Source organism: Cystoisospora suis, assembly GCF_002600585.1.
Source record: "Cystoisospora suis strain Wien I chromosome Unknown contig_3231, whole genome shotgun sequence".
NCBI lineage: Eukaryota > Apicomplexa > Conoidasida > Eucoccidiorida > Sarcocystidae > Cystoisospora > Cystoisospora suis.
In genome coordinates, this window is record NW_027156026.1 from 2,235 (window position 1) to 16,726 (window position 14,492).

General features: G+C 54.8%; 2 protein-coding genes across 2 annotated transcripts; one reads left to right on the top strand and one right to left on the bottom strand.

Annotated features, from left to right (window-relative positions):
• CSUI_006391 (ubiquinol-cytochrome c family chaperone) lies at positions 1-10,279 on the top strand. The gene is made up of 8 exons (XM_068066551.1): positions 1-2,197; positions 2,711-2,782; positions 3,503-3,618; positions 4,306-4,400; positions 5,046-5,134; positions 5,621-5,695; positions 6,134-6,261; positions 7,080-10,279. The coding sequence occupies exons 1-8, from the start codon at positions 1,121-1,123 to the stop codon at positions 7,189-7,191; spliced, it is 1,764 nt and encodes a 587-aa protein (XP_067921472.1). The 5' UTR covers positions 1-1,120; the 3' UTR covers positions 7,192-10,279.
• An 809-nt stretch (positions 10,280-11,088) lies between these two features.
• CSUI_006392 (uncharacterized protein) lies at positions 11,089-14,476 on the bottom strand. Its single transcript, XM_068066552.1, has one exon. It carries the CDS (start codon positions 13,832-13,834, stop codon positions 11,552-11,554), a length of 2,283 nt encoding a protein of 760 aa, XP_067921473.1. The 5' UTR covers positions 13,835-14,476; the 3' UTR covers positions 11,089-11,551.
• Between the last annotated feature and the right edge of the window lie 16 nt (positions 14,477-14,492).

Sequence of the window (14,492 nt, forward strand, 5' to 3'; positions counted from 1 at the left end):
GCTGGGCGTGGCGGAGCCCACGCCTACTTCAAGTACGGACAGAGTTGTGTTTTAGCATGTGATCGAACAATTGCGAGTGAATTCTGACCGTGTGAAAAATGGGATTGTCTCACCCCGCTTCTCGACGCAACAAGCGTGGTCTCTTGGCAGTGGCAGATCACTACAGGAAGAGACGTCTTCTGAGTCCTGGGACCTGATCGCGCGTAGGCTGGGAACGTGTTCTTCGTGTACAACGCCCATTCTGCCCAAACGCTAGCAGAAAGAAGACCAGGACGCCGGTACGGAACTCTGTGCATTTCTGTATTCGTGCATGCATGCGTCCCTCTGTTGTGGGTTTGCTTCCTCCACAGAAGAAAAACGAAATTTCTCTTCTTTTTCATCAATCCGCTTGGTCTCATCCTGTGTCATGTTCCTTCATTGTTGCTCGTGACGGTGTGAAAGGCATTCTGACGTCCGTTTGCGTCCCGAACGGGGCGGAAGCGACCAGGTTTCGCGAGCGGTGAGGACTTCTCTACTGCTTTTTCAGCTGTTTTCACTAGTCCCGATAACTTCTTTTCTTCTTTGCACGGACTGCGTGCCTCCGTTGACAAAGGCTCCGCCCGAAAGAGCAGGTTTGCAGGCCGCGGGGTTACGGGTTCTTAGGCAGCCGTTTTTGAAGCCGTCACCGAGTGAAGGAGGGAAAGTTAGGTACTTCTTCGGCAGCAAGACCCGGCTCCCAGAAATCACTACCTCGTCAACTAGAGAAGGAGGTCTCTCCCTCGACGCTTCGACAGCAAATCACGAGGACTGAATGTATACTTGGCGCAGTCGTCTGTACGACCCCTTTCTCATGAATACTCGTGAAGTTCAAGACGATCCTAGGTTTCTCTTCCACAAAAACGTTGAAGGATGTCGCCCCCCTCGTACACCACAGGCCTCGCGGATACCTCTGGCCTTCACCTGATACTTCGTTTTCTCTCGGTTCTTTGGACGAAACAAAACACGGCTACTTGCGTCATCGAGGGCCGCGGCGATACATGGATCTTTGCAGTAAAGGTCAACTGATATACTACATACTCGGTGGCACGTCGACTGAGCGTGTTGACACTGGCACTGTTGTGTCTTTTTCACAGAGGCAAACATGGAGGCTGGCTTGCGGCTAGTTCGTAGACTTTTTGCCACGGCCGGCAGGAGCCGCGGGCGTGAAGGCGTTGCCTATGGTGCTCATTTAGGCAGCCAGCTTAGTGAACGGGTAGCTGGGGAAGCAGACGGACCAACTATCGCTGCTTTGAAGCGAACGCATGGTTTAGAGGAACGAGACCCAAAGCGCCTCCGCGGAGTACGGAGGAGCCTTTCGCTTCCGGAAGAACACGGCGAGCTTCGTCTCGTCGCTTCGACATCCGTTTTTAAGGATGAAAAGTGTTTTGTTTGTAGCCTCTTACTCGTGAAGAAGTTGACACGGCATTGCCTGCTTTCTGCTTGGAGTGTGAGGCAGGAGCGGCAGGGTAACTGCTGTTTCCAGCAAAGCCAAATGCGGGCTTCATCAGCCTGCTCTGCTCGGTGTCAGGGGTGTCGTAAGGCCCACTTTCGAACTCGGACATCAAGCAGGTCCGCGGCTAGGCTTCTCTGGGACATCCAGAGAAAAATCCGTTTTCCTTTTTTTTGCCCCCTGGTTCCCCGGCTTGATTTGCTCTCTTCTTCTCTTCTTTCTTCTTGTGCTGTCCTTGCCTTTCTCCCTCTACGGGAGCATCCGGTGGCCCTCGTGTCGCAGCAGTTTCGGGATCGCCTTCCGACCTCCAGTCCCTCGTCAATGAAATCAGTGACTGGTTGCCCTCCTACCTGTCCTCCTCATCGGCCGTCACCTCGTTCGCTTCGCTTCCTGTCCTCTCCCTCTTCTTTGGGCGAAATTTATCCGATGTGTACTTGTCGTAGCGTGTCTTCTTTTTTAGAGTCCCCTACCTACCTTCCCGGTGCCAGTTCTCCCGCTCTCTTTCGCCAGTTGCAAGCTGCTACGTTCTTGGGTAAGCAACTTTTTTCTACGCTGTTTTTTGCAACGGACGCTGCTTCTGGGGCATCGCGAGTCGGAAAGCAGCACGTGTCCCCTGCTACGTCGGAGAAGGCAAATTTTTTCTCGCTAGAAAATGATGGGAGACCGCGGCGGCGGGTGGAAGTACAAGGTGAAGAAGACGAGGAAGAGAGGCGCTTGTTGTGGAGGACTGTAAGCGGTTCTTCTCTGTGTGGTTCGTCTAGTCAGTTCTTTCGCGACTGTTGTTTTGTGTGGCTGACTCTGGGTGGCCTGTTGTTGCACGTTGAGGTTCGTCTGTTTTCCGAGGGAGTACACGACGCAGAAACACTCGCAGCCGCGGTACGCCGAAGCATCGCTTGTAATCCTGTGTGTGTGCTTGGGTCACACAGGGGTAGCGATGCTTTGGCGTACCGCAGCTGAGCCTACGCAGGGGCTTTTTTGCCACGTATATCTGCATCTGTTGAGTGGAGCAGGCGCAGCGAGGGTACTGCTTTGGCAATAATTGTCCACTAGATGTTAGAAACAGAGGCTCGAGACAGCTTATGCGAACGAGGATTTGACCGGTGTTCTGAGCATTCCTTATGTGAAAAGAAAAGCGGCTTTTGGCTGGGCCAAGCTATCCCATGCAGGCGTGTTGACACCGGTGACTGGTCGTGTGACTCCGCTGATTTTCCCCTCTCTAGTATGTCCTTAACAACACTACAGACAAACCGCCGACTCATAGATTTCCGGCTCTCCCCTGAAGCAGAAGAGCGTCTCGGCAAAATACACGAAGCGGTGAGCAGTTGGACACGCGTCCCACGTCTGGAGGAAGTGACAACACCTGTCCTTTGTGAAATGGAGGAGGATCAGGGCGTGCATTATCAGAGACAGAGGCAGGACGTTAACTGCAGAAAGCCTGTAGTCAGCCGATGGTAAGGGCCAGTTGCATTCTTACTTTGATGTTCCTTTCAAGAGTCAGTCGTGCTTGGCAGTAGGGTTGGGTTCGTGCGAATCTCGGCGTTACCACGCTGTAAACAACATCGTGACCGGGCAATGTACGGGCTTCCGGGGCGTTCGTGGGGAGTTTCTCCTCCTTCGTTTTCACAGTTTGTGCCGGCGAACATAGGCAGTGGTGGCGATGGGCATTATCGAGTGCGGCCCAGGTTTCCTGTGAGACTGCGGTCTCGCGTGTAGGTTAGGTTTGCGCTGGTCGGTTTCGCTTTCAACAGCAACCAGCCTCGAACCTGGAAATCCTACCTGGAGAGCAAGTTCGGGCCGACACCTGTTGTGAGCACCTTTGTGGAGGACTGTCATTCAATCCGGCATCCTTGCCTTTCAGCCACGAAGGCGCACGACGTGCGAATCTCCGGTCTAACGACGACGCCGGCGTTTCTGATGTTGTGAAATGGATGCGATCGCTGCGCCGACTCTTTGATGGCCTAGTGCACCGATCAGTTGGGCACCGCCGGACATGAGGACGAGTGTGCATGGCATATGATTTTGGTCTTTACTCAGATTATGCAGAGTCCGCTGACACGACCACCTCTGTCAGAGGAGCTGGCGTCTTGCTTACACTCACAGGCGGACATGCCCGCTTCTGGTTGGAGGCGCAAGGCACAAGCACTAGCGGAGTGGGTACTACAGGAATCTGCCCAGTTCTTTCGGAGGCGGCCGGTGTCAGAAGTCTTGCAACCGCAGAGATGCCAAGAAAGTCTCTGTAATTGCCTCTTCACTAGTTGCGTGTTGCACGTTGGCGGCAGTGAGATGGGGTGGATAGACGAGTAACACTGTCTTTAGACAACCGCTTCGGTCTTCTCCGTTGTGGGAAGTATCGAAGAAAGAAAGGCGAGCGCAGGCCTGCAGTGTTTCAGTCGGCCTCTTTTTGCTCAGCTCCAGAACATTCTTTGAGGCTTCTTTGTACTGAACCACCTCGGCTAAGTCTTCAGTTTCGCAGAAGCGGAATTGAATCTTACTCGATGGTAAACAGAGTGTAAACTTTTCCAGAAATTACTGAGACAGTTTTACCGTTCTCACGAGGGCCTCCGCTTGCTGGCCGCGAGCCAGGGTCTATGTGGGAAAAGCTTTTTCAGACAGAATCTTGACTGTGCTATGTTTTGCAGTTGATGATTAGCTGTGTTCTTCTCCTCTCTACTGGTAGGTTGTTGAGTGCGCCCCCAGGCGAGCAGCATTTTCTCTGCGCTATGCCCGTGCGACTTCCTCTGTCTCTGTGTGGTGTGACTGCGGATGTGTCCGTTCGTGATTGAGGGCTGTGGAAACCAGGAGCTTATGATGAATGCGTGTCTGCGGTGCGCCCACAGTTGCTTTTTTTATGGAGATACTCTAAGGCAGCGGGGCCGACGACTACTCAGCGGCATGATGCATCTGTACACTGCTCACGGTCTGCTGCGAGAACGTAGGTGGCGTTTGTGCGCGACAAGACTGCACTGGCAAGCAAGCTCTGGTCACCATGCGATGCTCACTCAAGTCACTAAAGCAGCGGGACTGAGTTGAGTGGCAGGCGAGAGTGCTGCTTTCTCTACACAGGAGGCGGTCAGGAGTGTAGACAGGTGCGAGCTTGGGGGGGGGGACGAACGATGGGGGGGAAGACTTACGCGATTCAGCGCGAATGCGATAACCCTGTTGGGCTTTATCCATACCTTGTTAGCTGAATAACCAAATTCATGTCCCGATAAGTGCCTCATCGAGTGTCAGTCTAACAGGGTCTGCGAAGCTGCGTGGTCGGTTGCTTCTACTCTCTTCGGCAGGAGCAGGAGGCCGAGGGTCAACCCTCAGTGTTCGAGCTCGCGTACACACAGCCGATGTTATTGCGACTATGAGCAGCAGGAAGAACTGCATCCAGCTACGATATCCGCCTTCTCCGCAAGACTTCTGGGGGGCCTGAAAGCTGGGCTTGGTGTCTTAACCCATGCGTATGCTCGTGTGGTAAAGTACGAGCACTTGGAGTGTTCGGAGGCGCTGTACCATCCGCGCTCCGGCAGTAGTCGGCGAGAGTCTCACGGAGCATCCCTTCGTTAGCTTTCGGTGGTGCTGCTTACAGAATTTGGAATTGCTGAGGATGACTTCTGCGGCCACATCTACTTTTTGCTTCTCCATGTCTGGCTTGTACATCGCCGTCTTGTTGCTATTGTGAGTCGGAACGAGTACGTCTGTGGACGCCTTCGTGTACACATTCGTACACCATTCTCAACCATATGTTGTTGTGCACGGGTGCGAGCCCCCCCTTCCCCACGCTGCGACAGCCGCACCCAGTGTCACGGGCCATCCAGCGCTCTCTCTCAAGCGGGGACAAAGGTTTGCTAGTGCGTGTAAATAGCCAGCCAGCGCACAGCTAGGCATCCTTTGAGTTGGGTCTCAACCGCGTTTTTGAACTCACCTAGGCCAGATTTCAGGGCGAGTGCCGAGGAGACCCCGTACACATCCCAAATAGAGGGGATTACTTTGGTTCAAGCAGTTTGCAAGTGAAGGGATCCCGGAGGTTTTGGACACCGTTGTTTTCTCGCTGGATGCTTCCATTGGCTGGTGCGGCGTTTCAGTGGCGCTTCGGGTCACCCCTACCAGCGAGATGGACTATCGAGTACGCAGTCTTCGTAGATTGGCCTTTTTTTTTTCCAGGGTGATGAGATGACTAGAGCTTCTCTGTGGGAAGCGCTCGAAGAGTTTTTCAAGGCTGTTTTGTCCGAGGAAAAGGTAAGTTTGGAGCTCACAGTACTGGGGTGGAGCAGCATTGCCGCCGTGCGCTGGCCTCTCGTCTCGGGCACTTTCGACTGAGGAATGCAGTCTACGCATAATGAGCTGTAAGCCAACCGTTCTTGGCAGTCATCTCACGGGGCTCCAGAGTCCCGGTCGTCAGAGTGTTGTGCTGAAGTACGGCCTGACTGCTGAAGTGAGAACTACCTAGCGATGCCGGCTATTCATCTGGGCTCCGTTCTCTTGGATTCGGACTCTGTAAGGGTAGCTTGAGGATTCCGGGGGTTTCCTCGGTGCTCGTGCTGATGAGGGAATATGCTGGGAGTGCAGGAACGGGCGGGAGACACCTTGAGAGGAGGGCGATTAGACGTTACTTTGCCGACACAGCCCAGCAAGACAGCGGTCTCAGTTTGGGAGCTCATCTGCTTCTTTCCGCAGGTCAGCGAGATGCGAATTTCAGCGTATGTCCGGGAAATGCAAAATACAGCTCTGGGTTTTTGCCTGTCGCTTGATGAAGCCTTTGACGGGCAGAACTTCGCCGGCGAGGCGGCTCACAGAATTTGGTTGTAAGTATGCCGGCCTGTTCTCTTTTGTTTTGGGAACAGGCTGCGTCTGTATTGCTTCGTTTCCGCTGACCTCTTCGTCGCTGTGCTTTTGTTGTTGTACCGCTTGGCTTGCATTCAGCAGAAACACGTGGACACTCCTGACTGCTGAACCCATTTGCGTGACCGTGCACTCGCGTTTCGTGCTGTCCGTAGTGCGTGCAGTCTATGGAGACCAGCTGATGTCGCTGAAAGCTGATATCCTGAGTCGGGCCTTTCGTCGTGGGAGTGCTTGTTGAACCACTACGCATGACGGATAAGGTTGTCCTTTTTGTCTAATGCGTGTACATGAGCATGACCATGGACCCCCTGCTTCGTGTGTTGCCGGACGACAGTTTCATCCGTGCTCGCGTACTGTACTCCAGCGTTTGTAACAATTGTGGCACTGCCTTCTCCCGAAGCTAGGAGCATGACGCCCGTTGTAGTGAGGTTTGCGGGCTGTTACGCCCAAGAGACGCTTTTCGAAGTGTTAGTGTTCCCGTCTCCACGGCTAGCACTCGTAAGTTGTCATTGTAGCTACAATCCGTCTCACTTCGCTTTCGTAGGCAGCCTGAGTTAGGCTCTCTTCGACCTTGGTAGACGAACCCTACGCAGAGCAAGGCGCAAGAAGACGAGCAAGTGTGGCAGGTCTCACGCCCCTGTCCGTAAACTGCTGTGCTTTCTGTGGTGACGTAGAGAACGTCTAGCCAAGTGTGTTGCAGCATGGTCCTGGGAACCTTTCCTGTGCTGCTCAACGCAGGTAACGCGCGGGTTGTCTGGCGTGTTTTTTCTCCTGACCGCAGCGTCATTTTCCGGGCCAACAAGGAGCTGCAGTACTCTTCGGAAGTCTTAAACTTGACCGCCTACCTCGTCCGTACAGTACGTGTTCAGGCAACCATAGCGCCTCTGTCCTAGTCAAGCACTTTGCCGTTAGGGACACCGATTTTGTATCAAGAAGATTGTCGGTCCCTGCGAGCGACTGCCAGGAGTCCCTGTGAGACACGTTGAGCCGAATTTGTGCCTTTGGTATGCCGTACGCGCACCACCTAGGTTTCCAAGCAAGTACGGCCGCGCTTAAACACGTAGTGTAGCCGGAAGACGCTGGGAGTCGGTGTCATAGTTCTTCGGAGTTTCCAGGTATTGGTATCGCTCATGCTTCCCCTTCCGGCCACGTAGAGCGTCGCTGGTTACGCTCTTGGTCCGTGCGCCACCGGAATTCCTTTAGCATCTGTTCGAAGGTGGGTTGAGGCAAGCGTGGAACTTGTTCAGCGGTGTACCCTGATCAGTCGTTTAGCTGTGGGAACACAGGCACCGAGACGTGGAGCCACTGTCCTGTGTAGTCTTTCTCCGGCCAGTGCACGGAGTCTTCCTCGTGAGAGCTACGGCCGTTCTCGAGGGTGTAGCATCGTTACTGTATCCCAAAAGGGTTCAAAGATTGCAGGAACCGACCGGTTCATTGATAGGGGTATGCGCCTGTGTGTGTTGGGTGTTCTATGGGCGTGCCCTTCCATCTGTGCCCGAGGGGACAGATCACTTCGTCGGCCTGGCTTATTAGTAGCGCTTGGAGGAAGCACGTACCGACGTTGAACTGTAGATGGAATTTCAATTGTATGGTCTCTTACTCGTGTGGGACAGGCAGCGTTCGTCGCCGAGATTCCCCCGGATCTCCTTGTTCGGGGTGGCTTTTCGTGGCCGAGGTGGCCGCCACCCGCGATGAGGTCAGATAGCGACGATAGCGTGCGTTTCGGCCGGATGTGAGTTCGCTTTCGCAGGAGGGCCTCTTGGACACCCGCCACAGTCCGGGATTGCCTTCTGCTCCAGGCCGCCGTGTCACATGATCCGTATGGCTCCGGACTTCGTGCTAAGTCCACGGGACCGCGCTCTGTCGGACCGCCGCAGCTATGTGGTGTCGTTCTGCTTGAAGAGCGAGTTGCATGACTTGCCTGCCCCCAAATGACTGTGAGGAAGTGCGTTGGGAGAACCGCGCAGGCCCGAGTAGCTCTCGTTCCCCACGGTGCAAGCGGTGCACCGGCTCACGGCAGACCCCTCGGCGTCTCTCTCCGAGCAACGAGAAGCCGGAGAAGCGTAGTGGCATGCCACCGTGTGATGGGGCCATCCGCCTTTCTGAAGCGCTGCGCTTGCAGCTCGGACGGGCAAAGAAGGTGGGGTTGCGGCAGGGCTTTGTCTCGGCTCGTCGGGGCCTCGAGCCACGAAGTCGTCCGACACACGGGACACATTTTCTCAAGCCGTTGTCTCTCTGCTTGGCGTTCCGGTGCGATGCTAATGTGAACTCACGCTGTTCTGTGGTCCGACACGCGTGTTGTTGCTTGTGGATCGCTTCACTTCGGTGGGTCGGGCACGCTTCTTTAACTCAGACCTACTTTCATCGTTCCCTGCTGCCTGTGCCCGTCTGCGAGAAGGTCCCGCCGCGCCCCCAGAAGTGGCAGCCCGCAAGGCCGCGAATGCAGAACCGGCGTTACTCGCCGCGCCCAAAGTGAAGCATAGTCCGACACCTGGCCGCAACCTGAAATCTCTTGATTCCCCCTATTCTTTTCTCCAGATTGGCTGTGGCGGTCACCTCCTTTCTTACCTCCCCTGTTTAGGCTAACGGCTACTTGCTCTTTGGAAGGTCCAGGAACTCTACTTTGTCGGTGAGTTTCAGCGGCCTCTCCTACCACATGCCGCCATCCCCCGGTTTTCTTTGATACCTGCGTCCAGTTTTTTTTTCAATACAAGTCTCCTTCCATTTCTGTCTCGACTTTGAGAGGGGTGAAATGATTTCGCTCTCTTTTTTCTCCTACAAGCCTGGGCACACTCCGAATCGGTTTTTTTTTATATGGGGTCGAAATAGGTGCCTTTTCATCTCTATAATCTCTGAAAGGATCCCGAAGATCGTCAAGAATACAAGAAAGCAGGCTATCATCGTAGCTGCTGCATGACTTCCCTGAAGGGGGGAGTTCCTGAGCTCTTCGACTAATCTGCTCTACAGACCGAGTGGCACCTACGCGGCAAAACAGAAAGAACTCGTGTGGGGAGGTCTGGCCTCCGAGCATACACAGCTTACAAACGCAATCTATCTACGGGATGCTGATGAAAAAGAACGGTCACCGCTAACGCGGTAGCAGATAAAGAGGCAATCCAAGTGCTTTAATCTTCAGCCGGTGGCCGGCAGTGGATATCCTGTAGCAGCAGACGAGGGTCCTGCTGGGAATCAAGGGCAGCACGAACTCTGAGCGTAATTCCTTGGACTTCCGAGTTGCCGAATCCGACTTCGAATTCAATGCACCAGGGAAACCCCGGCAGAAGAAGCCAAGCAATTCGAGATTTCACTCGTTTGGCGACTTGTCAAGTGTTCGAGGCTTCTGTTGTGTAGTGCGTCCCTCTTGCGTATTTTGCACCTCTAGTCTCTGTGGCCCGGTTCGCAGTTTAGCAGTTCCACCTAGTCTCATACTGAAAGGACGCGCCGACTTCTTCCTTTTGCTGCCTCTTATGTAAAAGGCTTCGGATGTATTGGTTTGAGTCCTCACAACAAGCTTCTCCGTACGACCTGATGAAAGGCTCGCACGATCAGTACCTAACAATCCTGAGCATTCACCTCTGGAAGCCGAAATCATTTGTTCTCCTAGTAAATTTGGTTTAGGCAGTTTCTTTTCCTCTATCACCCCCCAGAAGAAACTGTTTCTACTATGAGTTACCCAAGATCAGTTTCCTTCGGGTTGTTTCCAGTCACTGCCTTTTCCAGTCTGTGGGGTCGCCTCTTATTCGCACCTCGTGTTTGTTATTCGGAGCTCAGTTGTTCCCCGCCAGTTCCAGTTTGTAGTATTTGTCTTTCTCCGAGATACTCTCACCAGTCCCGCATCCTAGCGTTCACCCTTAACAAGACATCGAATATTCTACCCTTTCTGTATCCCTCTCTACTTCCGCAGTAAGCTTTGCTGAACTTTTGTCTCTCCGGCTTCGCTGTCCTCCAGCTCCCTCCGGCCAACTGTGAACCGTGCCTCACCTACAGTCCTGCATGTTGGCGTAGTCTAGGCAAACACTTCGGCGCTTTCTCGCAGTGTGACACCCGCCTTAATCGGCCTTACTGCCTACCGATAAAAACAGCTCCGCGCCCACGAGAAGACCAAACTCCCTCTTTATTTTTCGGTAACGGCGGGTATAGCACGGCAGGGCCCCTGTTGTGCGTTGCGAAGTGGAGTGCTGTAGTAGACATTGTTACCTTGAGAAGGGCAGGGCTCCATCTCGCAGACACGTAAACGCTCTCGCTGCGACGGCAGGGGAGCGGTCCTGGACGAACCTGTGAGGGCACTCGAGTAAAAGTCTTACGTACCAACCGCACTGTATGCAACAGCTGACTACTGTCACAGGAAGGTTGCGACGCCCGTCATCAGCTGGAGCCGCCTCCGGTAAGCTTTTCCGGCCCAGCCTTCTCAAGCCGGGTGGTCACAAGGCCGTCTGTGAGTGCCGGTGCGAGTGGGAAATCTGAGAAGCGCTCGGGTCCATTTCCAGCCGCACGCACTGTCCCGTCTTCCTCAGCACCTACTACCGCCAGTTGCAGACGCAGGTGAGCAGCTACACTCAGTGCCTGGTAAGGCGACAACCACATTTTCCACTGGTCAGGATCCGGCACAGATTCCTAAAAGGACGTATTGATACAAAGGGTACGCCATCATCGGCGGAGGGCGTGCTTCCGTATCTTGAAAGACTGCGTGTTCTGCACGACGCACTGTAGCTTCGGTCCCTCGCATGAAGGAGCGCAAGACTGTGACGATTTCTAGGTCTCCTGTAAACACGCACCTAATCAAAGGAAAAGCCCCTGAATAGCCAGACCGCCCCCAGACCATGCGTCCCACGTGTTGTAAAACTTGGACGGGGTATTGCTTGGGAAGAGCGGCTGACTTGGCACACGCGTTGAGCAGCTGGACACAGTAGGAAAAAACACTGAACCGTCACCGAATCGCTACTGCCACCTGGATTCCAAGGAAGAAGCCTTGACATAAACCGCACCGTGCACGCTGTCCTATGCACTGGCTTTCATTTCTTTCCTCCTGTCGGAACGGACACTTAACAAAACTTCACGACAGACTCTGTTTCGTCTCGATCGCATATATTGAGTGAAGGAGCCGACATGTCCCATCTCAGTCTCTGCACTCGCTTAAGACAGCAGTCTGAGTATTGGTCGTACGCTCCATCGTCAATATGCCACATGAGCCATCTGTTCTTGATCCCGAACAGCGCGCGTGGCCCGGGGCGTAAGCAACAATCTTCCTGCCGCCTACGTCCATGAGCTGAGGCTGGGCAGGTGCACGTTGAACGCGTGTGCGCGAGGCTCATCGTTCCTTTTTGATATCGTCCCCTCCGATTCGGCTGAAAGCTCTTCGCTCTCGCCTTCCTCGTTTGAGGGCTCTCCTCCGGGCTTCCTAGCTGGCAGCCCGCCGGTCGTTGTTCGGTCGGGTGTGCCATCTGTTCTGTGTTTTACGGGTTCGGAAATTGCTTCATTGTCAAGTGCCGTTATGGTCTGGCTGATTAGCTTTTGCAAGGCGAATCGGTCGCGCCTCTCTCTCCTCCGGTGATCACGAGCTCTTCTTTTCTCCTTTGCGCCGGATACTAATCTCTGAAGCAACGTGCCTGATTTTTCCCTCTCTGACTCGTCCCCCGGCGTCTTAAGCCGTCTCAGCCGGGTGAAGAAGTCACCATCCTCCGTTTCTTCTTCGGAGGACGAATCCTCACTTGATTGTGACAACAGCTGATAAGACTCCGGATCTCTACGTAGACGCTGCCGGCGCGGCCAGCGGCGCCCCGGAGGGATCTCGTAGGAATGACGAAGACTATGTTGTCGATCCATGATGAAAGGCGCACCTCCACTCTGTCGCCATTTCAGCTCGTTTTTGAGCCTCCTGCGGTAGTCGGCGCTCATGGTCCTCCAGTCGGAAATTTCCTCCGCTGCTCGGAGGCGGGCGAGTTGCCAACGGTAGTGTTCATCGTCAAGCATTGCTTGCAACTCGTGCATGTGAGAGAGTTGTTCAGACGCCCAGTCAGATGCCTCCCTAAGCACATCCCGGACCTTCTTCGTGACTTGGTCCTTGGAGCGAGCCTGCTGCGTCATGAGATCACGGAGAGCTTGCATCTCGATGCCAGAATCGAATCCGGGAAGTGGCTGTGCCGTTTCATCGTTAAGAGCGCTGAAGCGCTCCGGCAGGGTTTGCTGAACCTCTGGATCCACTGCCTTGTCCAACGAAGTCTTCGAAGCGATCGCCTTCGAGCTGTTCGGTTGCCGAAGTGGATGCGGCCGCTGATCCGATATAGTGTGCACGTTGTGGTTCAGATAATTCCGCTGGGAGCGCAGCGAACAGGGCTGGCCGCCTCCGTTTCTATCGTGTGACTGGTGGGACATACTTTTTCTCGTTGGACCTCCAGGCAGCTTCTCGGGCCGCCGCGATGCAACCCGATGAGCCCCTCTCCGTGATCCAGCCGTTGTGATGTGAAGCTCCTTCCTAGGTGTATTGCTGACTTTCAGGCAGCCTATCTCGCCTATTTCTGAATTTTCTTTCGTCGGCTCCTGGATGACACCGTTATGAACAGCCAGCACAGTGGCTCTTTCGACAGCTTCCGCAGGCCCGTTGTCGCCATGGAAGTCCCCGTGCTTTGCGTGGCCTTCATGACCCGACCGTTTCTTTTTCTTTCTCCTTCGCTTGATCTTATGGACATCCTCATCTTGATCTGCCCAGACGGCATAGGCCCCGCTACCCTCCATGTTCGAGCCTCTGGCACTGCGCCTTCTATTCTCTCGTAGGTCCGTAGCATTCAACCACTCTGCTCCCTGTACCTCCTCCCTTTGGGCTGCCTCGCTTTTGCTCAGTAAAGGAGCTGTCCCTGCTGTGGTTTCAGCTCGGGCACTACTCACAGGACTGCTTTCCATTCCTTGGTCTGAGCTGCTGCCGCCAGGGTGTGTTCCTTCTCTTGCGCCTGGCTCCTGCAAAGCCTCTCTGCCCCCCAACTGTGGTTCTGGAGCTCTCGAGCGACTAGGCGCCCTCTCTGTTCCGGGCGGGGCTCCCCTTACGCCGAAGCTTCTCTCTTCAATGTTGCCTCCCTGACGGCTCACGCTGCCTGCGGGCAGCTTGGAAGCACTGGGTGCAGTAGTCGTGAGTGCCTCGCCGTCACTGCCGCTCAGCTCCTGATATCCGTTCAGCAGAGGCGCCGCTTCCGGATCGAAGCCTCCGTTGCCTTCGACGTCACGCTCCGACCGTCGTTTTTTCTTCTTCGCCTCGCCTGCATCGTGCTTGGCAGGGGAGTCAAGGGGAGACGCCGCTGCTTGCAAGAGGTGTGCCCACGACGGCTCGGCTCCGATGAACGGCGGAGACTGTCCCATGAGTGTCTCTAGTTGAGACCGGAGCCAGACCGAGAAATGGTCGCCGTTGTCAGTTGAGGTGAGCTGTAGGGGAAAAGGATAGAAGTGACTCCGCTGCTGAGAAACGCGATTTTGGGGAGAAAACAAAAAGGAGACGACAAAAAGCACACCGACGCAGATTCTCCTGGGGCTCGCCCCAGAGCCCCCCATGCTGCTAACGGAAGAAGACGGCAGCAAAGGACGATATCACGGCAAAGAGACCGGTACAAAGTGTAGTCATACTTCGCTAGCTCTATGACCGTGTGAGTGAAAATACACGCTCACTTAGGCTATGGACCGCATGTGAACGAAGTTATGCCAAGAGTGGTCAGGGCCGCAAGAGCAAGGGTCGCAGACAACGTGGAAGCAATCGACGGGCGACAGAACCAGCTATCGGAGAGATGGGGCTCCCCCGGCAGGCGAACAGGTGCGCCCTGAAGAAGAGAACATACACTAGACAGACAGCGGTGGAGACCTCAATACTATACAGGAGAGATCGCTGAGAAAACAACTGGGAAACCATCACCCCGGGTATCTCCTTGTCGCCCTGAGCCCTGAGTTGCCGGCCGCCGGTCCTGCAGCAGCCGCTGCGTGCCGGCCCCAGAACGCTACTTTTCCCACCGGGCAGTTCCCTCTGAAACTCCGAGGAGCTTGTATACGCAACTCGTCCACAAAACTGCTACGGTTTCTTTGCCGGCGCCTGTTCGCCTGTTGCGGACTCTCCGCGGTCGCCGAAGCCTATCGTGTTCACCTGCCCGAGAAACCGGGGCAGCTGCGGGAAGGACACGTTGTCCCGGTCTGCACGTGCAGACCACCGCAAGAGCAGCGG